The 27,939-nt window shown below is 41.8% G+C and overlaps 1 protein-coding gene across 2 annotated transcripts; it reads right to left on the bottom strand.

Annotated features, from left to right (window-relative positions):
• Nucleotides 1-5,185: 5,185 nt before the first annotated feature.
• Nucleotides 5,186-27,067, bottom strand: LOC134873600 (transducin-like enhancer protein 1). 2 transcript variants are annotated; one of them, XM_063897365.1, is made up of 20 exons: nt 26,313-27,067; nt 25,830-25,930; nt 24,772-24,835; nt 24,205-24,249; nt 19,617-19,679; nt 19,372-19,476; nt 16,090-16,306; nt 15,683-15,699; nt 13,653-13,766; nt 13,384-13,437; nt 13,035-13,184; nt 12,762-12,900; nt 12,165-12,364; nt 10,786-10,856; nt 10,004-10,253; nt 9,114-9,361; nt 8,724-8,871; nt 8,461-8,611; nt 7,726-7,802; nt 5,186-7,311 (listed from the first exon to the last, which is right to left on the bottom strand). In XM_063897365.1, the coding sequence occupies exons 1-20, from the start codon at nt 26,334-26,336 to the stop codon at nt 7,204-7,206; spliced, it is 2,346 nt and encodes a 781-aa protein (XP_063753435.1). In that variant the 5' UTR covers nt 26,337-27,067; the 3' UTR covers nt 5,186-7,203. The 2 variants fall into 2 exon arrangements, with proteins under 2 accessions (XP_063753435.1, XP_063753436.1); XM_063897366.1 differs by having other exon boundaries at nt 19,402-19,476.
• Nucleotides 27,068-27,939: the final 872 nt, after the last annotated feature.

Here is a 27,939-nt window from a genome sequence, read left to right as displayed (position 1 = left end):
CCGCAGCGAGCAATCCCATAAAAAGTGTTAGTGAGATTAACCAGCAGATTACCCACGTAGCCGTGCACATATTTAACTGATTAAAACCCTTGAAAATCCGGACTCTGGAGAGGACTCACACCGTTTAGGATCTGTATCCGCTGTTAGCTGTTTCCTCTGGCATAATTATGGAACATTTTGGGTGTTGCCTTCCTGACTGTTTGTATGGGTTTGTGTGTGTGTAGACACTGAAAGAATAAAGATAGGGGATTAGCATCACACAGAGGGAGAAAAAAGAGCTTCTATTTCATTCCATCCTGATAATTGATGAGAAAGTTTCTTATTCATTTATCCTTTATCTATTGTGGACTATTGATGCGGGACCAAAAAGTGGGACAGTAAAAAAAAACAGAGGCAGAAATTGTGAAGTGTGTGTGTGTGTGTGTGTGTGTGTGTGTGTGTGTGTGTGTGTGTGTGTGTGAGAGAGAGAGAGAGAGAGAGAGAGTTTTGCATTAGTTGTATTAGTGTAAAGGTAATCGATTTCTCTGATTAGCTGACCCTTGTTTATATTTTATAATTTTTCAAACCTCGGGGCAAGCGTCATTGGAGCTGTGTGTCTGAAAACTGCTCACCACTTCGGATCAATTCCAACTGGGTGAGAGAACAGTTTTTAAAGTTGTCACAAATCAAAAGATCAGTTTAGACACAATCCATGAAGGAATTTTACTTTTTCTTTTTCTTTATCTACACAATTACTTAGTTATAACTTTTCTCTATGTTATTCTACACTATAACTTCTTAAGGACTTTTTATTATACACATTGTGAATTACATACCATAATATTACTTTTTATGACTTTTAAAAAAACAATATGAAAAAGTTGATAATGAGTTCTCAGTTATTAGTCTCAGTAGTATAGAATACTAAATGAATGAGCATCTCATTATTATATTCAGTACACACACCAAATGTGATACAGACAGTAGCAGATGTACACACAAGAATGACAAATAATCCAGTACTCTTTCAAGAGAAAACTCTATAGAAAACTAGGATTTATTTTCAGAAGGAGTTTCTCTACAGAGAGACATTGCTCTCCCTAGAGTCACTAAACATATACAAACAGTGACATCATTAAATTGTTCTTTGAACATTGTCAGACATAAAGGGGACATCCTCTGCACACTGTCCTGATTTTTGCATAACGGTTACCAAATGGATCTACAGCAAGAGGATTTCCATAACTACATCCTCATGTTAATGTGACACTGCATGGTAAAGATGTGAGTTGGAGGCTTTGTTCTTGAAAGCGTTTGCCTCCTGCCAGGTAAATATGATGCAGTATTCCCCAATGTTCCTCTCGCTAAATGAGGCTTGTTCTGGATGTTGTTCTTAATTAAGACTTAGTGAATCTGACAGGGAGCGTTCCAGCTGCTGCAGCTTCTCGGGAAGGGGGCTGGGCTGATGTTTAGCTTGTGTGTGTGTGTGTGTGTGTGTGTGTGTGTGTGTGTGTGTGTGTGTGTGTGTGTGTGTGTGTGTGTGTGTGTGTGTGTGTGTGTGTGTGTGTGTGTGTGTGTGTGTGTCAGCTTCAGGTGGAGATGGATATTAAAGATGGAAAAGCTTCACACACACACATACACCTTTATCTCTGTCCTATTGAATAACTCTCTGATGCTTTCCATATTCCATGCGAGGGATTATTACAGTTTACCCACAATCCCCAGCAGCTGATTATCCTGCATGTTGACAGGAGTTAGAGTTTTGCTATCGCCCTTGTGCAGCAGCCAGCTGTGTGTGTGTGTGTGTGTGTGTGTGTGTGTGTGTGTGTGTGTGTGTGTGTGTGTGTGTGTGTGTGTGTGTGTGTGTGTGTGTGTGTGTGTGTGTGTGTGTGTGTGTGTGTGAAAATACTGTATTTAATGTGTGTGTGTTCATATGATGTTTGTATGTGTGAGAGAAATGTAAAGATTTATTTTGCATTTATGTGTGTACAAGTGTGAGAGAGTGAAAGACAGGAAATTATTTTCTTGTTCTGTGTGTGTGTGTGTGTGTGTGTGTGTGTGTGTGTGTGTGAGTGTGTGTGTGTGTGTGTGTGCGCACGTGCGTGTGAGTGTGTGTGTGTGTGTGTGTAGGCGTGCTCAACCAGGCAGGTGTTTGAGGTTGATACCTACAGCTCCAGCAGCGCTGATCACCTCAGCATGGCACCTCACCTTGGGAGGGAGACAGCTCTAAGCTCATTAGCGCACACACACACACACACACACACACACACACACACACACACGCACACACACACACACACACACACACACACACACACACACGCACACACACACACACACACACACATACACACAAACAGGTGCAAAGTATGTTGGGTTACCTGGGGAGGTTGGGGCAAAAAAAAAAAGAAAATGTAGAAAAGAGGAAATGGCAAACAAGCTCAGGGGAGATAGAGGAGAGGAAAAGGGGGAGTATATTCCCTGAGAGAAGAAGAGAGAAAATCCATTTACCAAATAAAAGATAACCAGGTACTTGTGGAAAACAAAGAGAAAGATGAGGGAAGGAGGTGGTGTTGGGCCTGGAGGGACAACAAAATAAGAAAAGAAAATCATTTTGGAAGACGTTGGCAGAAGGTAGAAGAGAGGGAGGAGGGAAACATAAATGAGGCTGAGTGGAGGACAAGAGACAAGAGGAGAAAGGAAAAGAGGAGGAGGAGGCTTGAAGACGTCATAACAGGATGTAATGGTTTTAAAGGCTGCTTTTATTCACAAAGGCAGCAGCTGCACTCTCATTATCCGCCTGCTCGTATTTGTGTGAATTCAATTTAATCTGGGTGCATTGTAGATTAACTCCTTCTACTGTTCTACTGCAGGCGGTATGTACAAACTCAGGGACGAACATTTAAACAGCATTACAGGGAAATTAAGCCTTCCTTTCATTATGATGGAGGAAAAACCTCATGGTATATTCTCAAGGTTGAATGCAGCTGAAATAAACAAACCAAAAATCAATAAATTAATAAGATTAGAGAATACACAGTCATCAGAAACACAGACGAGGGTGACATTTATAAATAGTATAGCCTGCTGTCATTTATCAAGTTAAAGCTGCACTAGTAGATACTTGTATGGTCACAATATGAAATGACTATCTTAAAGTGGTCGTTCAAAGTGAGGATGAATCCATGTCTGCAGTTTTATTATACAATACGTTTTTGTTTTTTTTAGCAATAATCAGTGGTTTGCTTTCATAACTCTTATTAGTAAACCAACCTGCTCCAAACCAAACGATACAGCGACAGAGAGTAGCTGGTGAACATGGAGGAGCATTAAGCAGCAAGATTATTCTCTCAGGAGCTGGTTGATATGTTTAAAATGTGCTAAGAAAAAAAGACTCTAAATAAATGCTATATTTGCTCTGGGACTGCAGGATTTGTATAGAAAAATGTTTGCAAACACATAAGAAATAACTTTATAAGGTATAATATGTATTTACGGATTATTTCAATAAGAACAATGTCTTTTTTGGCCGAAAAATGTATTAGTTTGGATTATTATCCACATACACTGAAGTTAAGTTGGTGTTATAGTATCATATTTATGTGATTCTTAATAATACGTTTATCCCAGACTCAGGCTCTTTGGGAAGAACAATTTAAAACAAATAATGTAGCTTCCGAAAATATACGATACAAATACACCACATCACACAATATTTGTTTGTGTAGATATACTTCTGTATGTGTCTGGATACACGGTGTTCAATGATAAGAATAAGAATGAATATAAATGATTCCTCTATATTAAAACCTAAGATGTTAAATCCTAAAACAGAGCATTTTTAAAGTGAGCACTGCATGAAATGTCACTACAACATGTCCTGATCTGGTCCTCGTAAATGTAGAATCACAAGTATACTCACATCCGTACTGTACATATAAGCTGAGCAGTGGGAAGAGAGCACCTTTTTGTGTGGCGTTGAGATAAATAGGATTAGGGATTTGGGAGATTTAGGGGGAATAATCCGCCTGTGTATCGGAGAGAGGCAGCAGCGGTGATGATCAAAAGAGAACGCTGTGATTCAGAGCTCAGAAATCTCAGGACAGACTGAAAACTTGGAGTGAGTTTCCCCATTTCTTTTTCTCTAAGGATCAGCTCTTACTTTGTTGCCGTGCATGCTGTAATTGCCACTATAATCACCCATACTGTACAACACTGTGTGTGAGTGTGTGTATGTGTTTGTGCAAGTGTTTGTGAATCTACAAGAGCCGGGGATTCGGAGAATTATGTATTCATAGTAATTAATCAGATTTACAGTTTACATCAGGGGAGAGAGAGTCTGTTTGTTGTGGGTGTTAGTATTAAGCAGGGGATTGGACTTGGTTATTTAACAGAGTGGATTTGAACAGCCGCTCTGTTCTGCTACTATCTTTACCTCCATATCAATACAACATACAGGAAAAAAAAAAAAACTCACCGGCCTTTCCTGCACACTGAAACAGCCCATGTTGCCACACAGCATATCATTCTTCGCCTTTAATCACTTAATGCTTTTCAGGACCACAAGAGGCTGGAGCCGAACCCGAAAGCAGGAAAACAATGTAGGCAGGTCATGTGTTTCCACAGGATAAACAAAGCCACAGTGTTACTGCATGACTTCCAGGAATGAGCAGTAGTCTGGTTAAAGAAAACGTTTGTGTGAATGCAAAAGGTTTCCTTTTCGAGTCCGAGGAATAAAACCTGACAGAAAGATTGTTTCCTCTGAAGAAACCTGATTTCCATGTCGTACATATCTCCAGCTGAGGTCATGTTTATGTGTGCACATGTTGATTGATAACATCTTAATACGGGAGTAATAAGGGAAACAATTAAAATGCAATACTCCATTTATAATTATAATAATAAATAAAATATGTTTAATTTATTTAATGCTGTAATATGTAGGGTTTTTTTCAAAGCCAGTTGAGGGCAGCTTTTATCCTCTGTTGGCAACTGAGCATTTATAATTTCAGCCATATACTTTTTGGAGGGAACCATGAGGAAGGATAAGGCACTAGTTCACTTTAAACATGTTTTTTTTTTTGTATTGAATCTAAATCTCCTGTTTCCAATGTAGATTCTGAAAGCTCCACAGTTATACGTAATGGACCTGAAAGAGTTGTATCCATGATGTCCTAATGTATCAACCCAGAAAGTCAAAGACCACTCCAGTTACAAAAAAACACATTTATTGTCTAGATATTTCAATCATTTTAGATTAGCTAGCATTAAGACCATTTAGTATTTCTCCTGATTAGACGTTTATTTTCCATGTAAAAGACGTACAAAAACAGTTTGTTATTTCTAAAGCATGTCCTGTAAGAAAAAACATATATATACATTTTTACAAACATTCAACAGAGAAAACGAAAAAAAAACAAGCATAAGGAAATTAATGAGTTTCAAATGTCCTTCCTGAAGCTGAATATACCTGCATCTCTCTGTAGATCTATTTTGACAACTAATTAAATCTTGCTTGTTATCCTCAAATTTGTAAAGACAAAAACATGACACAGTTGTACTTTTCAAGGCAATTTCACAAGTGTACCACATTCAAGAAAATGAACAGAAACAGTAATAAAAGAAAAAAAGGCAATTCAGTTTTTGAGATGTTTGTTCAGTGAGGATGGTAGCCAGGACTTTTCACTTGTTTGAACACAAGGTTAATTCACTTGTCAAGATGATCTTCTCAGAAGTAGTTGGTCCCCGTTTATGAAGCGTGATCCACCATCCATACAGCAAGACATCAAGTGTTTGAAAGAGTGATAAGCAGGGTGGGGGTTACAACAAAGACAGAAACCGGAGTGTTTGTTATGCTTTTTTGAATTAATGGGGCATTTTAAATTTCCTTTTAATCATTACAAACTCAACTGATGAACCTATGGTGAAAACAACCACAGGTAAACTAACTGAATTACAATTAACAGCAGGGGGACCATAAACAATATAAAAAAGGAGTACATTTGTAAATCAAGCAGGAGACCAACTATCAATTCTAAGTCTCTGAAATGTTTCTGGTCAATTCAGTAATAACTCGAGTAAAGCTGGGCTCTATCGTCATGTGCACCTGATGAAACACACTGTGGCTCTCGTATAAAAGCATAACAAAGAAGATCGATGCCAATTGAGAATTCATTTAATCTTCTAAACTGTTTTTCCTTCCAGTTTACACTAATTGGTCTCTCAAGCAGGATCATGAGAAAGAGAGAAGGAAGAAATGTCTGAGTTCAGCCCTCTGTAGCAAAATTTAGTATATTCTTGAACGCTCATTTGGTCTGGTAAGCTAATTAAGGTGTCTAAAATGGGTAGGAATGATGAAAACATACTTTGTCATCTCATGACAATCAAAATAACTCTTCACAAAAAACTATTGATTGAAAAAGACTGATATTAGACAAGTCATTATGTTCTTCAGTGTGTTCAAAACAGTAAGGTTGTGTGTGTACTGAGCATGTAGGTGGACAGCTTCCTCCACAGTGCAGTTTAGTGAGTGAGGCTCAATGACAGAAAAAGTTCTTTTCAGACAGTGTAGGCGTATCCAAACAGCAAACTGAGGTTTTTATGTCAGAGAGTCAAAGCGGAGAGATGAACCGGATGTGAGAAAGGTCTGTCTGCAACAAAATACAAACCAACATGTGCTGCATTGGCCCTCCTCTTCCATCTCTCTATTTCTGTCAGTTTCGGTCCACATTCTCCTCTTTCCGTCTGCCATTTGTTTCCATATTCAAGCATCCTTTTTGAGTGTTCATTCTAGGGTCTCTGCCCGTGGTCGTGTCACCGAATCAAGTGTTTTTAAATCCAAAAGGTCAGTGCCGTGTTCTCCAGAAGAGCTGGTCCCAGTCAAAACAATGCCTTTGGTTCAGTCATTGTTTGGTCCCTGTAACTGATTCCAGTGCAGCATGTAGCAGAAAGCAGCAGAGACGACAACATCCAAATAGTTCCTCGCCTTCGATTAAACATCCAGCTGCTCCAGTTCGTTCCCAGCTGATATGGAGTCATGTTTACATACACAACAGATATGTGCGTGTACAATGTTTGTCTCCTTTCTGCGTCTCCTCAGCAGTTGTAACAGAAAACAGAATGTGCCATCAAGGTCACTCATGTTTATGATTTCCACTTGAAAATGTATAGAAACAGATCTGATGTGTTGGAAAGAACAAATGTCCTTGCTCTTTTTTTGCAGTTTTAGTAGATGACCTCGTAAACAGTGGCCTTCTTGTCCCCTGAACCAGTGACGATGTACTTGTCGTCCACAGATATGTCACAGCTTAACACCGAGGAAGATTCTTTAGACTGAGGAGAGAGAAGGATAAACAGAACAGGTAAAAAGGTTAGTCACAAATTAAGAAAGGAAAAGAATAGTCACTGCTTGACTGTTTGAAATACAGTACTAAAGGTTTTACAACTCTTTAAAAAAAACCAATATTGCTAAATGATTTAAAAGACACAATAGCCATGATAACGAGTTGGATGACGTAACAAAGATATAAGCTGATGCAGTAAATGAGACAGGATGCGTTTCCACACTAAAGCCTATATTTTAACAGAAGGCTTGTTTGTAACTTTCATTTGACACAGAAGAAAATGCTAATTTTAAGGACAACACATTAACGATTTTATGGTTTCACGTTATACATTGCACTGATGCAATGCTTTTTATCTCCTTTAATAAATGATGTGATGAATAGAGTGATCTGTTGCACCAACCTGGAATATGCTGGCTCCATAGGGTGTTCTCCACGCATTCAGCAAGTTATCCTTTCCTGTGCTCACAAACCATTTACCTGGGTAAAGGAAAACACATTAGCACTACGACAATGAGGAATCGCATTGGGGAAAAAGAAATCTCTTTGCAGAATAGAAATAATTCATTTCCTGCCTACCTCTAAAATGCAAAAAACCATACCCTTAAATTAGTCCTAGCACCAATTTGAACTTCAAATTTCAAAAGGTGTTTTGAAGACAGACTTTAACCCACAACATTATGATTTGTACATCAAATACTCAAACCGTGTGACACTTATATCTGCATTCCTCCAAAGCAAACAAAGATTCCAAAAACTGAAAAAAGTATTTGGAAAAAAACGCACATCCAAATACTGTTTGTGCAGAAGCGTTTAAAGTAGAGGATGAATGAGACTTGGATCATAATGAACAACTAGTGTGGAAAGTTGATGAAACTATATCAAGTTATGGTACTGTTTTATTTGTTTTGAAACCTCGAGTCCCATTTACCTTTAATTCATTAAGACTTGTCTCTGTTTATTTTTTCACAATAGAGACAAAAAGGTTTGTTACACTATTTGTTTATTATTTGGTTTACTAATCGTCATTTTGTAGATTAAGTATTACTTTCAGGTAAATTACAAAACAAGCATTCTTTTTTAAAAAGGAATAAAACTAGAACTTAATTCACTGAGATCAAGAGAGCCAGTTGCTTACCACAATAGGCAAACTGCAGGGAGAGCACACAGCTCTCATGCAGGTGAAGCTGGTATTTGTCAGGCTTGGTGACATGAAGGACCTCCACGTTGCTGCTCTCCATTCCCACAGCAAGCCACTCTCCCGTCGGACAGTAGCCAAGAGAGAAGATCTGGACACAAGAGACAAGAAATGTTACATTCGAACGACTTCTAACATTTCATTCAGTCTTTCTGGAGATACTAATTTAAAGACACAAATTAAATACAGATACGAGTGTGTACCTGGGATGTGAAGTCATGCTGCTGCAGCTGCCGTCCCTCTCTCAGATCCCAGGAGCGAACGGTGTTATCGAGGCCTCCGGTCCACAGCTTGGTACCATCGTTGGAGATGTCAATACAGCTGGCTCCATCTGTGTGGCCCTGGAACTGCCTGCAGGATACACACATACTTTCTGAGTTAAATAAATAAATGTTTGAAAAAGTCATACTGACGATGGGAGTTCGCCTGGGCCATTGTTAAGCATCAAAGGCTATCAAAATGTGAAACTCTAAGAATATTTTTATCATCAGCCAAACAGCCAAGGCTGAGAGTATGGTTATAAAGGAGGGACAAATCTGTGGATGATCGGTGAATGGAGAAGAAACTCAGACTGAACATAAGATCTCCCTTACCTAACCAGTGTCTGGTTGTGTAAATCCCAGACTGCAATGTTTCCGTCGCTGCAGCACGAGAAGCAGACCTTGGAGTCCGGGCTGATGGCCAGAGCATAGCAGGCCGGCGCCGAGGATGTTAACTCTGCCTTAATCCTGGGAGTGGGCGTGGCCAAATCCCAGATTGACAGCGTGCTCGCCTCACCTCCCACAATCAGCGTCCGGCCGTCAGGGAGTAGACGGCAAGAGCGGATGTAATTGTCTCGGTTCTGGGGTGGCAGAGAAAAAAATACATACATTTAATGTTTTGCATATGGAGGAATCATTACAATCTTACTTTATACTTTTTGTCAAAAATGTTTCTCTCAGATTTAAAAAGACTGATCAAATTAGTCCTAGACGAATCCAATTATTTCAAAAATATTCTATCTCATCATTACCAGATGAAAATCACAGGTAAACAATAAAGATTGCAGTTTTGCTATAACAAGTTCTCCTGACTGCGCTCTACACCGATGCGTGGATCAGTGGCACCCATGGTTGCACCCAATTGGCCATCATAAGAGCCAATTAACACCTCCAAACATAATAACATAAACAACCCAACCCACCAACAAAATGTGTGTTTTATAGTACCTCAATCTTCAGTGAAAATGAAAGATTTTATATACAACATATTTTTTATAAAACTATGTGTCAACAATATTGCATGTCAAGGTTGTCTTGTGTTACTAAAAATATGTTGTGATGTACACAATTGGTCATACATTTAGTAAACTAAACTAAAAGCTAATATAACACAAATGTCTTTCTAGTCTCTTTTAAGACATGCACCATGACTGACGAAATTCTAGTTGTTCTTGCTCAAAAAAGATACCCTATACAGTATACCCGCCCACCACCTCACTCACCAGACAGTCCAATTGCGACACTGGGCTCTTGTTTCCTGGGTGACTGATGTCCCAGACCTTGACGCAACCCTTCCCTCCTGTGTAAACGTGTCGGGTTGGGTTACTGATTGTAACGGCGCACACCACCTCTCCATGGTTCAGTGTGTTGATCTGACGGGCGTGGCGAGGAATCCCTGGGCCAACCAAAGCGTCCGGGGGGAATGGTACTGGCTGCATCTGTCCATCCGCTGCCACGTGAAAAGAATAAGCCCTAAACACACAAAGAAGGAGGAGAAGAGGTTATACATGATGAGATGATCAAAGGGGAGGATAATACCAGAATAAAATGTAAAAAAAAGAGAGAAGAAAAAGTGTGCCTTTCCTTTTTTTGAGAGGAGGTTTACAGAAATGTTTATCCATGTGGCTAACAACGAAGCAACTGCAAACTAGTGCTTCATGATATTGGAGAATACTGATATTGCATTTTTCCTTGATATATATATTGTAATTTAACAAAAAATTGAGGAATATTTACAGTAAAGAAAATGTGGCTACAATTCTTATTTAAATGCATCTATCTGGTGCACTTTCAAGCGACATGATGAAGCTGTATCGTGTGCTCCAGTAAACTTTTAAAACATATTATTGAGCTCAGGGTTTAAGCCTGATTGGGTGGGTTGTGGACACCTCCGTAGAGCCATGACACACTGAAGACAGCCGCAGGGAGAGCGGACGCAGCGGGCAATAAGTCCACGCTGCGTCCATGAGACTACTGGATCAATATATCGTGTATTCATACTTACGGTTTGCCGCCAGGGATTCCTGTCAGAGGCATTCCAGAAACTCGCATGTGAGAATGGGGATCAAAACCAACCTTGAGAAGAGAACACAGACATTTTATGATCACAGGGCAAATACACACCCATTGGCAATTGCAAAATGCTCACAGGTCAATATTAACCCGTGAACAGAACACAAACACTTGAGAGCACAAAGCAAACAGACACTCTAGAGACACACACCCTCCCTTTCTGAATGACGAGTTTAAGCAAACACACAGAGGCACAACCTTCAGTACATGTGCCACACACACACACACACACACACACACACACACACACACACACACACACACACACACACACACACACACACACACACACACACACACACACACACACACACACACACACACACACACACACACACACACACACACACACACACACACACACACACACACACACACACACACACACACACACACACACACACTTTCTATCAAGTGTTGCCCAGACACAGCTGTGAGTCTACTAAATCTATTTAAACAGCGTAATGAACACTATGCAAATACAGCCAAGAGAAATGAGGTGATTGAACGAAATGCACACCAGCACTGTACAAATACTCAAATAATCACACAGATGAAAAATACAGCTGTGTAACTATTGACACTTTCCAGTATTCAAACATAGCCACACCCCCTAAACTTCCTGATCTTTTAATCTGCTAAAGCATTAAATGTGAAGTAAATTCTGATTTTCAACACAGAAGAATCTCCTGTTATCACAAGTTATTTGAGTTTTTAAAAAGGCAGTTGGAGGAAAGACAGGCAGGTGAAATTGACACATAAGTCACTTTCCCAGAAACACCTCAATATGTAGACAAAAGATCAACTAAACTGAAATAAAGTTCCTCGAAATTAGAAATAATGGCAAGGACATAAGAAAATCTCTAACACACTGAACATTTCCTCACAGTAGAATACGGTCAATTGTAAAGAAATTGAAAGATTAACTGTTCTACCGCTGTAAATCTATCTTGAGCAGGTTACAGGGTTTCATGGCTGAGATGTGAGCACTGTGCATACAACAACTGCTGCCCGGGTGACTCAGGGTGAACAGCAAATAGGAAGCCACTGTTAAACACACTTATCAGCCATGAAGAAGGCCAAAGCAGACGGCATTACTTTAAAATCAACTCTGATATGTGTCAAGGTTACCTTTCAACTTCAGAGTTCAGAAGTTTTACAAAGAAGAATGAGGTAAAAACCTGAGGGCCCAGATGTGCAAACCTGATATTTGGAGTTCCTGTCAAAGGATGCTCGGCTGAATATGAAATGAAAGATTCTGTGTTTCATACTTGTACTTCATATACCATACCACAAATCATTTTCACTCACCATGGGTGAACGGCCATACGCTGCCACAGCGGCCGCAGCTGCAGCACTCATCTGAGGTGACATGTTGTGCAGTCCAGCAGCATAGGCCGCAGCTCCTGCTGCACCCGTCAGCTCTCCGTTCATCGCCGCTGCGTGGGGCAACATACCAAATGCACCCGGGTATGGGCCGGGTACGGCAAGAGGGGTCCTCAAACCTGCAGCTGAGGAGGAGAGGGAAGGACAAACAAATTAATTATGGTTCAACAACACCAATGAACCGATCACAATCACCCATTGATCTGACATATTTACTAAAACATCTTTCTGTGGCTATGGTGCAAAGTTAACTCCAGCCTTAAACATAGGTATTTCTGACCATAACCGAGATTATTTGCAGGATCAGATGATGTAGTGATTAGATTTATAAACAAACATCTTTTAGAAGCAGGCTAACAGTCCTACACCCTTTAACCAAAGCCTTTTGACTCTTAATTGTGAGGTTGAATTTTCCTGGAGGCAATTCAGAAAACACAACATATTGACATCTGGCAAAGATGAGCACATGAAATAACACAACCTATCATATCCTTCATTTACAAACATGTATACTGTACTTACTGGCTGGATGTGGCATCTCCATGGATGGGGGTTTTGATAGACTTGGCCGGATTCCAGGGGTGGAGCTCGGACCAGGGGTGGAGTCACCTCTCGGTGTGGGTGTGCTTGATTTTAACCCAGGTGTGCCTGCCTTGTCTCGCTGCCACAAAGAAAGAGAAATTTAGAAACAAACATGAAATGTAACTGCAGACACATGTTTCCTCCTATCAGTAAATTCATCTTTCTTTCATTCAACTGCTCAGACAACTGAAACTGTGTCTTGTCCATCCCTACCATTGCCATCTCTTTAGACTTAAGGGAGGAGGAGCTGGCTGATGACGCAGTAGAGGCTGGACTACAGGGGTCTTTCTTGAGAAGACGGGCTTTATCATGGCCATTTTCTCTTGGGGAGGGGAGAGGTGTGCTACGAGGGGAGGCTGGATCCTGGTGGAGGGAAAAATATTCAGTTAACTACTTGAAAACATAAGTACTGTCCTGAATGGTGATAGCAAAAGTCCCATGGACCACTATGAATATATTGTGGTTCATTTAAAATAAACCATTCCCCACAAACCATACATCCATACTGCAGGAAACAACCACAATCATCACAACACAAGGAAAAATATTAAAACATACTGACCTCATTCGATACATCCACCACTAAATTATCATCGCTTTTCTCCCCGTCGCTGTCCTGCAAACCACAACAATCAGTTAGATCACTTAAAATAAGGAGGTAACAAGGAGCTAGCAACTGAATATGCAAGTTGAAATAAATGCCAACGGAAACATATATACTAACATTTGAGGTGTGACTATGATGTGTGAAAAAACAAACAAACGATGGCAAACGAACAAACACTTTGCATAAACAAACATACACAGTCAGAAGAATAAAATCACTCTTACATAGTGGCTCGAGTCCTTGTCCTCCACCTTGCGTTTCTTGGTGTCATTTTGAAACTCGGGTCCGTTTCGTCGCTTATCTGAGTTCCTGAGACTTTCTGGCAGCAATGAGTTACTCTGCAGAGGAAAGCAGAGAGGAGAGAAGAAGGAGAGCAGAGGAACGGAGATAAGTAGTGTAGAGAGAAAATAGATAAAGAGAAAGATAGTATGGAGGACAAATAATAAGAAAAAAGAGAGAAAAGGTTTGCAGAGGTGAGACAATTATGCCATTTATAGTTCAGGTTGTGCTTTGATGTGTGTGAATTCTTAATAAACCATCTGATCTGTCTACCACTAATTACAACATCTTTTCAGTCATGTGTATGGCAGGTTAGAAACACAGGTTAATAGTTCACAGTAGCATGAATTAAGCAGCACTAACACTTAAACAGAACGCTCTTTTTCTCACTTGACCAGAGCCAGTCACGGCCAAACACAAACACACGCCTCTGAAGCTGATGATTACATTAAGTGGCTCTTAAAATCTACCAGTACTCCTCATGGCACGAGGTGTGTGTGTGTGTAGGATATGTAATTGACGGCAAAAGCCTGTGTGTAACCAACTACACTCATGCGCGCACACGCACACACACACACACACACACACACACCTGGCCTCCTGACCAACAGATCCTATTGTTAATGGATTAAAGCTTCATGTTGAGTCCATTATAGTCTCAGCCTGTCAATGAAATGTGCATCCAACATACACAAACACACATGCGCGTGCACACACCTAGTGACGAGCGCTTGGGCTCTGAGGGGGGAAAGGGTAAATGAAGGAGGAATAGCAGAGAAGAGCAGGGGAGGAGGGTGAGAAAAAATGGGAGAGGGAGGGGATGAGAGTGTGGAGGAGAAGAAAGGGTGACAAGAGACGAGGGAGGGAACGAGAGGGGTTGGGGGGGTTGAAAATCTGTATTCTGCCAAAGGCCCCTTCCTTCACGCCCTTCCCTCTTCCTCCCTCACTCCCGCCTCCTAACCCCCTTCATTGAAAGGTTTTAGTGAGCTGAGCACAGGAGCACTGACCCGCAAAACATAAGCAATTTCCCCCCACCGTCTCCCCTCTGATCGCTTTTAGCATAGTCTCTCTCTCTCACAAACACACACACACACACACACACACACAAGCTCAGTGTCATATGACTGCTGCCCCCCTCCCGTTATCCCTCCTTTTCCCAAGCCCTCCCCTCTCAGTGGTGGTGATATTAAACACAATGAGAGTCTTTAAGCGCGGGATCAGGGGCGGTGGAAGGGGGGGGGGGAAGAGGGTAATCTGCTCACTGAGGTGTTAAATAGGCACAACAATGCAGGCTAGGCTGGAGGAGTGTGGGGGTGGGTGTGTGTGTGTGTGTGTGTGCATGCATGACCATGCTAAAAAGCTCATTTGGAGGCGTAAAGAAACCTAACAGTTCAGAGCAGATCTAGGGCAGAACTAAACAGGCAGGCCAAAGCTCTGCCCGACACACACACACGCACACGCACACACCTTAAGGATCAAAGCTATTTGGGAGTGAAACGAAGATAAAAGCAAAACAAAAGAACAGCAAAGGGTTTGTATGGATAAAGAGAACTGCAGGAGCAATGACAGTAATACCATTCCACTGGATGGAGAACATACCATGCCTCAGCAACAGGTGCAGTTCACCTGATATATTAGTTTGAAGTGCAAGTCTTACTTTTTATGTGGTTAATGTGCTTATAAGGCAGGGAATAAACGATTTGTGGGTGTTTACCTTGTTGTTTACACAGCCAGGGGTGGATCTTTTCATAACTATAAATCAAAATTGTGGGAACTTGGAAGTGTTACCCTAACCCTTGTCTCTGGTTTGAGTAAAGATTTCTGATCCCATACACGTCTATCAACTGAGCTAATCTCACTGTTGAGTTAAAGTCAAACTCCCCAACACCAAAGTATCTCAATAAGAGAGGCAAGGAAACACACTGAATGGTTTGTCAGAACAGTAAACATTGCTACAGAAAGAGGAAGTACTTACTGTGCCGGGCTCTCGCTCTATTGCAATTGGAAATGTGTACATGGGGTTGAGGTCATAGAGTTGGGTGTTCCACAGAGCAGAAAACAAAAAAAAGAAAGGAAGCATAATGAGTTATAAATGGAAAGTGTACATTTAATAATATCAGTAAACAAGAAGATCCCAAAGTTCTCAGAGATAAACTGAGTTAGAAGCAAGAACTATTTTAGTCACCATTTAGAATAATATGAAATAGTAAGTAAAAGCAAAAAAATCATTGAGAAACATCATTTTTAAAATGCAGTTTTAATGATATGGATGTTGTCTTATAAGTGATTCGTATTAAATCATTTTGTTATTCACAAATTTCCAGGCCAGCCACCACTTTGTATTTCATTGGGTGTTTCGGTTGGGGGGGGTTGTTCGTTCACCTCTCAGGTGCTCGGGTCCTGAAGGGTGCATGTCTGCTCCGGACATGTGGGGCTTTTTATCACCGCTTTCTTTTCCCAACATGTGTGGAGGAACACCACCAAGTGCTCCAGATAGAGCCAGGAGACTAGCTGAACCCCCCAGCTGAGAGGGGTGGAGGCCAGCAGGGTGAGGGGTGAGGGGCACAGGAGCACCACCGTGGTGTTGGGATAGGTGTTGCTGCTTAGACAGAGGGAGAAAAGAGGGGAAATAAATGGGTGGTTAGTTGGAGAAAGAAAAGTTCCAGGGATGCTACAGCTGAGTAGGTTTGCCCACCAGAACTTTGTCATTTTGGTCTAAATGAACTTAGATTTCCTAGAATTAAAAGGGGTCCTTCTGGATAATTCTTGGGCAAGAAAATAAGTGTGGATTCAATTGATTAGTTGACCAAATAGAGTGTTTGTTGACACAGAACTTATTTTCTTTCTTTCTTCCGTGTCACTGCTTGATCCTTCATGGTGTTGTAGGCTTAACTTGAAATATCAGAATCAGAACTTCTTTATTAGTCCAACAGTGGGGAAATGTACCATACATCTCAAGTAAAAGCGTTTACCACAAAAATGAAGCAGTACAGTTTATTTTCAAGACTTAGACATATTAGATAATGAGCTCAAGATTAGTCAAACACAAGTGCAAATGTGCAATAGATGCCACCTTGCACGCACATGCAGCTACTTGTTCATGTTCACTTGATGATGAAATTCAGCTTCCAAGAGCAAAGATATGTTCCGCCAAACCTGACTGAAGAAACAGGATTATAAGATGTTGTAGTGTAGCTGCCTTACAAGTGCAACATTTTGAAAACTCAGATGTCAGTGAATGAAACTAAGCTGTCAATATGTATAGAATCAATAGCACTCTGTATCTAATTAATAGAGATTTATGACCCTCTTAAAGTCTTCAACAGATGGGTCTCTTCCGTCTGTCTGGGTTTACACCACCTCAACAAGCTGCTGCAGTATACAAGTTGGTGAACACATATTCTCCCCCGACACACACACCGACACACACACATCCCCCCCCCCTGGGGTCAAACACTGAACAATACTGACAGCTGGGATCACAGCCCAAAGCCTGAGGATGTGGTGGGAGAAGCAGGGGGGAGGGAAACAGGGAGGAAAAGGAGGAATGACGGAGAAGTAGAAGGCAAGGGGGGGGAGCGAGCTGAGAGCCCCAGCTGCTGCCTGCACTGTCAGGTCTGGTGAGGGAGTGAGGCGACTGAGGAGAGAGGGGAGAGGAGAAAGAGAGAAGAGGGTCAGAGAGAGAGTTTGGCTGGCAGCCCTGCTCTCTCTTTCACACCAAATCAGGCGCTCGTCTGAGCGTGAAATGCCTTTGTGTTCCAAAACATCATTATTGCCTCCTCAGACAGTAGCCGCGGGAATCCAAGCTCACTGATTCGCCACGGGGAAGGGAGGAGGAAGGAGAGGAGGTGGAGGAAAAAGGGGGGCACAGGAGGCAACTCAGCAGGGGTGGAAGGAGTGCTGAAGGTCAAACCGACTTTTATCTCACCTAATTGACTAACCCACTCCTCCTCTCCTGAGCCCCCGCCTTCTCTTCTTCTCTCTATCCATCCTTCACTCTTTGCGTCCTGCCCCGATGAATGAGAGCAAAACAACGAAACAGTCTTTTAGCCTCAACCCCCATGCATGCATGCTTGCCTGACACACACACACACACACACACACACACACACACACACACACACACACACACACACACACACACACACACACACACACACACACACACACACACACACACACACACACACACACACACACACACACACACACACACACACACACACACACACACACACACACACACACACACACACACACACACACACACACACACACACACACACACACTTTCCAGAGTTGGCTCGCTTGCCAAACAATCAAACATAAACACACCGCACGTCACACTCGGTCACACTAACATGCATACACAGAGTCTAGATAAACAAGGCAGCCCTCACTGAACCATCCTACCCCTGCCTGTTATTTTCTGGGGATAACAGAAATGCACGCTCTGCTACACCCAGACGCACACACCGACAGATGCAAAGAAACACACACATGGATACACAAACAGGACCCCCGATGGGAGTAAATGGAGGGGAAGTATTGGTGGAGGCCAGGGGAACCCGGTTTGTCATGGGATGTTAGTGTGAGCTGGTGCGTGTGCATGCATGTGTTGTGTGTGTGCGTGTGTGTGTGCAGAGGTAGGGGCAACACGCTTCATTACACTCATTTAACTCACAATCGGGGTGAATGACAGGCTGGCGTGGGAGACGGGAGGAGTGGGTGAAGAGGGGAGTGTAAGGGCAACGCCATGACCCCCCCTTTTACAAACACTGAAATCCTGCAATTAAGACTCAAACAGCAACTGCCAAATTCATCTCCCCCATCACACACATAGACCCCCATCAGTCCACGACAACCATAAAGCCCACCTCACATTTAACTCTTCAAACCCACTGCCCACTATTTGCTAAGCCAAAGCTATGAAGAACCCCACCACCTCCACCCCCCCCTTTCCCACATTCCCCTTCAAATCAACCCCCCGGCCTCACCTTCCCGCCAGTCAATCCCCAATGGCTGCTATTAAGTGTTCTGAGCTAGCCCCCACCCAAAAAGTCACCACCAACAGCTCCTCCCTGCCTCGCTTTTAGCCTAAACATCATAGCCAAGGCAAAGTGAATGTTTTTGTAACTTCTTCTCGCCGTGTCAAAACCTTCACAGCTCACGCCTGAATAGCTTGCCATGCTGCTTGACTCATCATAGGCTGAGGACAGCTTTTCAATACACACCTCTCATCACACTGAACCCGCTGATTAATATCCTCTATACGCTGCTCGTTCACCATGAAAAATGCCATTTCTATTTTACAGACCCATAGTTCATAAAAAGAGAAACTACCTGCATCCTTGGGTTTCATTTTCCGACCAATCCTCTCATTGCTCCTGTATTCAGTATAGGCCAATGACCTTGAGATTGGTATAGTGATTGAGGAATTTGAATAATTTAATTTTAAAATGTCAGCCATATGTGTATAATGTAAAGTCAATGTTAGTTAAGTACCACACAAGTACCAAATTTGAGTTTTAATAGGGATTTTGAATGTTTCAAGTTAAATCAGGTAAACAGTGCGGGGGTGGGGGGACTCTGAATGTTCGTTTAACAAACGGCAAATCTACTCATTGTGTCTTTAGGTAAAGAGTAAGTAAAAGGTATACACACTGTAGGTGGAAGGCCTGGCAGTCCACGTACCCCGATGACAGCATTGAGCTCTGCCATGGTCACTTGTTTGGCTCGCTCCACAGCTTGGACCACCTGCTGTTGATGCTGCAGGAAAACACAGTGTGCACAATGTTCATGAAGACCAAGAGTGAAAGGTTGTATATCAGAAAAGCTAGTAGAAAACAACTACCGTGTATAAATAGCATTAAAAAAACAGTCTGTGGTTCAAAGTCACACGTACTTACCTCCTGTGAGAGGAAGGGAATGACTTGTGCGCAGATGGTGTTTAGTCTCTTGGCAATCTCAGTCTGATGTCGGGAGAGACACGGAAACAAATAGAGACTTAATTGTTAATAACATAATTACATTCATTGGGAAAAGACAGCTGTTCACTAACACCAATAAAGTAATACAATCACACACACACACACACACACACTGGAGACTGCCACCTACCCATCAAGCCAACAAAAAAACACACACAGCAACTCCAGCAAGCTGTGATACAATAACGACACCCATCCACTTCCCTCAGCATCGCTAACACACACATAAACACAAACACAACACAATCACACACATAGTACAATGAGATTTCCCCTTCTAATCATCAGAGTGAGCTCAAGTTTCTCTTGCCTGTTGTTTTTATTTTTCCTCTCCCCCTCTTCTCTCTCTATCCTCTGTGCTCTTGTGCCTCTTCCCATCAGCACTTCAACATAATCTCATCAGTGACTAACTTAATTTGCTCTCCCCCAGTATCCATGCCAACACATCCGCCTGCTCCCCAACCCCCCGGAGGTGGCAACAATTGTCTGAAACCAGATATCCCCACAGTGGCATCAAATCAGATAAGGAGACTCATATTGCACATCACCCAATCAAATTGATACGAAGGGGGCCAGGGTGAAGAGGGAATTGGAGAAGCTATGAAATGCAGTAATGGCTCTTCGGACACACACACACACACACACACACACACACACACACACACACACACACACACACACACACACACACACACACACACACACACACACACACACACACACACACACACACACACACACACACACACACACACACACACACACACACACACACACACACACACACACACACACACACACACACACACACACACACACACACACACACACACACACACACACACACACACACACACACACACACACACACACACACACACACACACACACACACATCCCACATCAATAGATACATTGACACATGGATGGGAAAACTTCAGAGGGGTTTGTTGCCATCATGTAAAATTGTATGAAACTTCTCAAAGTCATCAGGCATCAAAAAGATATTTGGAATCCCACAGAGACCATCGGACACAACAGCCACTTCACCTGGTATAGAAATAATAACTGACTTCTACGGCAAGTTTCCCCCTTTTACAGTGACAGTAAGGATCTACAGAACTTCCTCTTTCCAGTTTCCTACTTGCATAACAAGGTGTCAATTTACAAAATTTTACTAATATCATGTCTTCCCTTTGTCATGAAAAAGGTCATTAGAGCCATTTTCTGATGAATGATGGGTTCAATCATTTCGGAAAAGCTAACATTGTGGTGATGCTGTATTTGCAGAAGCATAATCACTTTCATTGAAGTTCCCACACACACACACACACACACACACACACACACACACACACACACACACACAATGATGTACTTGGAAGAGCTAAATAAAGTACTAGCCAATTCAGAGTATTAGTAGCTAAATAAATAAGTTAATGCATTAACTTATAGTTACTGAACTAAAAAAAGGATATTCTAAAAATGTTGCCCAGTAAATCTGAATGAAGCAAGAACACACATCTGGGTAAGAAGAACTAGGATCTATACTATCTGCACAATGTGAAGGGATGTCTGTGAATAACTGCGCACTTGTTTGACAGTGCCTATTGTGGAGAGCTACGTGTCAATACCAAACCACAAGTTAGGCTGCAGGTGACGAGAGTCAGTTCTGATCTTAGCATTAAGTTGTTTTGGCAACATCAATGTGATGCTACATTGACTTTGTTCTCAGTGCAAATCTCTATAGTGCTGTTTATGTAAGTCTATTTACCCGTTACTACAGAATGGCTGACCTTAAAGTACTTAAAGTAGCCCAGTAGAAACCTACTAACTTACTCAAGTGATTTTGTAGAAATGATCAAAAATGTTATCACATACATGTCACTTTATAAAGACAGCAGACGGTCAGAAACTGTCCTTTAAAATCTGGTGATAAAAAAAAAAATATATATATATATATATATATATATATATATATATATATATCTATATATATATATATATATATAGATATATATATATATAGAAATATATATATATCTATATATATATATATAGATATATATATATAGAAATATATATATATATATATATATAGATATATATATATATATAGAAATATATATATATATATATATATATTTCTATATATATATATTTCTATATATATATATATCTATATATATATATATATATAGATATATATATATATATATATATAGAAACTTAATTTCCTTGCTGCAACATATATATATATATATATATATATATATATATGTTGCAGCAAGGAAATTAAGTTTCTCCCAACATTATTAAGTAGGGAGGGTCCACTTGTTATAATTCACTCCCAAGCTTTTATCAGCGGGTGTAGCATAATGTGTCCGTAAGAAGTTTGTGAGAGAAAAAAGATGGATGCACTCTGAGCAATCAGATGTTGGTAAATGTTGCATAGAAATGATATTGCTCAAGTTATTAAATGTACAGTGTCTCATATACACACTTCCGAATAGATGCAGGCGCCTCTGATAACCAGATAGGATGCGTCTGCTGGAGGCATTGATTGTGAGTGTGCGGCGTGACTTAAATGCATGGAGACGCAGGACGCATACCTATCAACTTCACTGTAACTCAATCTCATAATATCCAACCGATTAGATGCCTACAAAGCTCTTACTAATGACCTATTTCAGGCAGACTATACCTGAAAGTCCATTCTCAGAATCCTAGGTTGTAAGCCTATAATTAGCCTTGTATAATGGCTCACAGATTAGGTCGTCTGAGAATAGTCTGACCAACTACTATCAGGTCAGCTCAGCTCATCTAACTAAGCTAACTGACAAAACTAACAAGGATCAAACAAATAAGGCTGCAAATACCCAAAGCTGCAATCACCAAGTGATCATTACAAGTCACAACAAAACCTCTAAACTCCTAAAACACTGCTCTTATCAGTTACTGAATTAAAAATATTGGAGAAATGCTATATTGCACAATCCACACATACAGTTGACCGAGTGGGTAAACAAAAATGGAAGTTACAGAGAGAAAACGCAAGTGTGCACACACCATGTGCCAACAGAGAAAAGGGTTCCCATTACACATATAATTGGAGCATGACACACACACACACACACACACACACACACACACACACACACACACACACACACACACACACACACACACACACACACACACACACACACACACACACACACACACACACACACACACACACACACACACACACACACACACACACACACACACACACACACACACACACACACACACACACACACACACACACACACACACACACACACACACACACTGTACCCCCCGCCCACAAAAGCTTGTTGCTCTGACAACTGCAGCCCCAAGCTAATGACCTCCCCTGGAGTGTGTGTGTGTGTGTGTGTCCCACAATCAAAGAACAGTAGCTTTACATCGACATAAAACCAAAAAGGAGCCAAAAAAAACAAGGGGGGAGAGGTTGCACAATGAAGAGGAGACAAGAAAGGCAAAAAGAAAGGGAGAAAACTTGGGTTATAAAGATGGGAGAGAAACACAAGAGTAGATAGAGCACATGAGAGGAAAACGAATGGGGGGGGGGGGAGGGGTTGAGAAAGTCAGAGAAGCATCCCCACTCCTCGGTGAAGCAGCCAGGCCAATCCACCTCCAATTTCCTCTGGTCCGACTGGTCGATAGCTGTGGTAATTACTGGTAAACACTCTGAGCCCTACACCCTACACCACTCCTATGGGGAAATGTGTGCATGAGGAGGAGGGTGAGAGATTTTGTACATCCTCAATGTGTCTACACACACTTAATCATGAAAGACGTTTGCCTTTCAATGAGGCTGTGTATGTATGTGCTCATGCATAAACACGTTTGACTTTCTGTGTTTGTGTGCAGATGCCTAAATGTGTCAAATTGCCCCTGTCCTCACGTGCTTGTACACATTACTTTTGGATGAACATAAATGTCCTTGCCTTAGATTACAACAGGTAAGTGTCCTTCTTTGTTTTTGCACACTTGTGTATCTGCCCTACTAAAGTGAGTGTTGGTGTGTTTTAGCTCCACTGTCTCTCCTCTGCCGGCTTCACCATGATCGATTCCTCTGCCCTCCCCAGCCCTGCCCCTCTAATGTAATAAAGCAGGCCGCTCCCCTAGACAGCACCAATCAATCTACAGAGCCATTCATCCTGCCTTGGGGCTCAGCCGGCCGGCCCTAACTGGGGAAATGGAGACAGAGCCCCATCGATCAAGAATAAACACACATCCACACACACACACACACACGGGCATACAGTACAACACACACACACACACAAATGAATGAACGCAAAAAATGCACTTGTGCACACACAAGGACACGTCAACAGACACACACACCAAATACATCAAAACCCTGCCATCAGAGAGAAACAGGGTAGGGAAGGAGAGAGAGGAAAAAAGACAAACATGAGGACGCAGAGAGTAGACAGATACGCATCCATACCTGTTTGTGCATTTCAATGTTGAGGCCATAGGACATCTCATAGTACTGGAGAGGAAAGAGAGTCAGGTTAGTGGAAGGAACTCTGAACCTTTAAAATGGAAAGCCTAAGCACCTGAGATAATGTGTGCGTCCTTGGAACAACAGGCTGATCTTCTCATTCTATAAGAGCAATCAAAAAGCTTTTTAAAAAGGACCCTGCATTGAATTAAATGTTTTAAACGTGCGCGGGAGGATCACCAAGGAGGCAAAGTAGATTGAAATCTTGGCCAACAGTTCAGAACTGCTGTCTTAAAAACGTTTAGCAGCTAAAAAAGCTAAATAGCTTTCTTTCATAAAAAGTTGTAGAACAGTGTAATCATGTACTCTCCTTTTCAGCGCATCTCATTACAGAAACATTCTTATTGGTGTGCGTTTCTCTTTTGTAATATGCATCTTTCCTTTGTACAGACAATTTAACAATATTAACTAGTTATTAGGGTGAGAGTAAGGAAGTTATGAAAGTTCAACTTCAGAAAGAAAATTAGTTTCTGGGGACACAGGTTCCTCCTCATATACAAATAATCTCACCATGACATAGTGTCTCTGCATTTCCGTCTTCTCACTGGCCAGCTTCTCACACTCCATCTTGAGGCTGAAACAACAACAATACAACATTTACTTAACAAAAATGTAAAACTTTTCAAGTAAAGCCAATTTCATCTAATTCAACACAGGCCTGCCAGTGTAAGTCAGCACCTCACTTTCCCAAATGGAGAATTTATATATAGATACAAGTATAAATACCAGCCTTTGTGGGTGGTTATTTGTTACATTTATATTTTTCTGTACTCAAACTTCATTGATAATAAATCAATATCAGCATGTAAACAGCCGCAGTCTATCAATTCTCTCAAATGCATACTCAAACGAAGAACAAACAGTAAGGGATTCAGGTTTTCCAAATGATAACTAGCAATGTTAAACCAAACAACTTTGAAGAAAGTTTTTCAGATTAATTTTCTCACTGAAAAGCACTCACAAATGCAAAAAAAACAAAGCAGGGCACGGAACAGAAAGTGAAACAGAGAAGTTTTTCCTGTGTTGGTATGAAAAGTAGTAGTGTCTGTTGGCTGTAGGATGTTTGGTTAAACAATGCTCTGTGTATGTGTAAATCAGGATGTGAAAAAACAGCCTGTTTATAGGTCAACTGTTGCGGCTAACCCCACAGCGATAACACAGAAACATTTAGAGTAGTACACACACATCAGGCAAAGGAAAACTGCATCCATGCTCAGGCAGTCTTTTCCTTACACACACAGAAGAAAATAAGGAGTGATTTATGAAACGCTGAGCCCACACGCCACCCTCTGGCTTTCACCCATCACCAAGACTTAGACCTACCGCAGTGTAAGCGCTAACACTGATGCCTGGGTCTGCTGCATGTGTGTGCACTTTTGTGTGTAATCCAGGTTTATGGGTTAGTATGAGGCCAAAGCTGGGGTTTTGTTCATTATGGTAAGGGGGGTGACTGTGGTTAGGGTGAGGTTTAATGTTATAGGGTAAATGAGAACAGAAAAAAAAAACGTAATGTTGACCATAAAGACAGAGTAGCCTTCCCTGTGAATGTGTGCATTTGTTCTACCCACCTGTGGTACTGTGCCTGAAGAAACTGGAACTCCTCCTTGATGCGGTCCAGTGACTCTGGGATGGTGAACTTGAAGGGCTGGCCAGGAGCCTGGTGGGGTGTCTGACACACACACACACACACACACACACACACACACACACACACACACACACACACACACACACACACACACACTTATTATTATCATAGTGCATCATTATGTGGCCTACAAAGTTCATCTGATCCTCTCCAGGCTCACATGTAGTGTCAAAGTCAACAGCTTTTAATAATAGCAGTTATTAAACAAACATTACTATCAATCCCATGCTGCTTCACTGGGCAGAAACACAGCCCAATTAACAAGAATAAAGAGCCTGATGTAAGCATGTGCTTAGCCCGTAGGCTGTTAAAAGTAAGACAACAAAGAGGTAATGATATCTCCCTGGCTGTGTACCGCCGGTTACAGCCAGGTGAACAACTGTGAAAGCAGGAAGGGTCTTACCGGGTGTCGCCCCTGGGGAAACATCGTTATCTCCTGGAGGATGCAACCGTTTGCTTCTTTAAACCCCGCTTCTTCGAGGGATCAAATTAGGGCTCAGTGGGGATATGGGGAGCTCCAGATCACGGAGACGAATCCATCCGCCGCTATTATAAGGACCAAGTGTCGTTAATTTCAAACAAAACCGACAGCCCCCACCGCTCCCTGCCAGTTCACGGAGCGTTTAATGTGAATCCCTGCTCCTCGCTGTGTTTCGGTCGTTGTCTCTCCTCCGCTCCACCGGCAGTGTGGTCGTAAATCAACCGGAAAAACACGGGAAACGGCTCATTAGCTGGAGGCAGCTAAAGGGAGGGGGAGGAGGGACTGAACCAGCTGAGAAATGATAAGGCTTGAGCCACCTCAGTCACTCCTTCAGCGTGTGTTGTGTGTAGGATCCGGGGTATTCCGAGTACAGCGAAACAAACAAACAAACAAGGGAAAAGTCAAGCCAGTAGCCCCTCCACAGACAGCCGCAAACTCCCGGCTCTCCTTCAGAGCATCAGAAACAAATCCTCACAAGTTAATTGCAGTGAAGAGTTCCCACTTGACTCGTCGCGGTCGCTCGTTGGCGGTTGAACAGTCAACAAAAACAGAAATATTCACTTCCCCACTCAGTTTAGATGCGTCCAAAATAGGTTTCACCGAAAAAAGAGGAAGATGTAGTTTTAATAACAACAACTCTCACAACGGCGGCAGCAGTCCACAGCAGCAGTCTAGCTCTGCTTTACCTCAATGGCAACTTTCTCACGCGGTTTCACGCTCCCCAGCTAACCGAAACTGTAGTACCGCCCACAAAACGGACCTGAGCCAATCAGAGTCTCCGTTCCACGTGGGGATACTGATGTAGATTACAAACCTGACCAATAGCCGCTCAATAAAGTGCCCCGAGTCTGTTGACCTGGTTGAGCAACGCAAATTCTGACCAATCAGAACGTAGCAAGAGCTGCCGTTCCGGAGGCGCGCAGGGCGGGCAGTGTGGCGTGTGAAGGCAAGTCTCACCTGTCAATCAAAGTAACGTGGGCTAAGAGGAGCGGGATTGAAGATGTGCTCGTGCACATACACGTGCACACGCACACGCACGCCGAAACACAATCGAATCAGTCCCCCCCCCCACACACACACACACACACACTCGGACACAGAAATACTTTCTGTCTTTAGTAGCTGCTGTGAACCTTCCTAACAAGTGTCAAGGCAAATCAACTCAAATTTCTCTCTTTTCCTCTTCTATCTGTCTTTGTAATACTACAGCCTATAGTGTGCAAATTAATTTAGTAGGGCTCACTTTGTGTTACATCTTTCTGAGAAAATAAATGTAGTCATGCTTCTCATTTGTTGTTGGATAAATGTTTATGCCGTGCAGTTTTTACCTACATTAAGTCTGTTATTTTCGATTGCAGCCCCTTACAAGCTGTGAGCTCATCCTCAGGCAGCATTATGTTGATGTTTTTTTAGAAATTATAATTCATATGGAGGTGACATCACAATTACCAGCCAAACAGATGTAAATACAAAAGAATATTGGGATTAAAAACATGAAAAACATACTATAAACATCCAGGGACAGCATCTGATTGTATTAAAATTATTG

The sequence above is a fragment of the Eleginops maclovinus genome, chromosome 12 (genome assembly GCF_036324505.1).
Source record: "Eleginops maclovinus isolate JMC-PN-2008 ecotype Puerto Natales chromosome 12, JC_Emac_rtc_rv5, whole genome shotgun sequence".
NCBI classification, from domain to species: Eukaryota; Metazoa; Chordata; class Actinopteri; order Perciformes; family Eleginopidae; genus Eleginops; species Eleginops maclovinus.
Note: the sequence above shows the minus strand (reverse complement) of the source record. Positions and strands in the feature narration are given on the sequence as shown.

Bases quoted from the DNA above. Each gene is read 5' to 3' on its own strand.
- LOC134873600 (XM_063897365.1), bottom strand. From the start codon at position 26,336: ATGTTTCCCCAGGGGCGACACCCG. The intron at 24,836-25,829 runs GTGGGTAGAACA...TTGTTGTTTCAG, and splicing joins CTTCAGGCACAGTACCACAG to CCTCAAGATGGAGTGTGAGA. The intron at 12,901-13,034 runs GTAGGGATGGAC...TCTTTGTGGCAG, and splicing joins AGTCTAAAGAGATGGCAATG to CGAGACAAGGCAGGCACACC.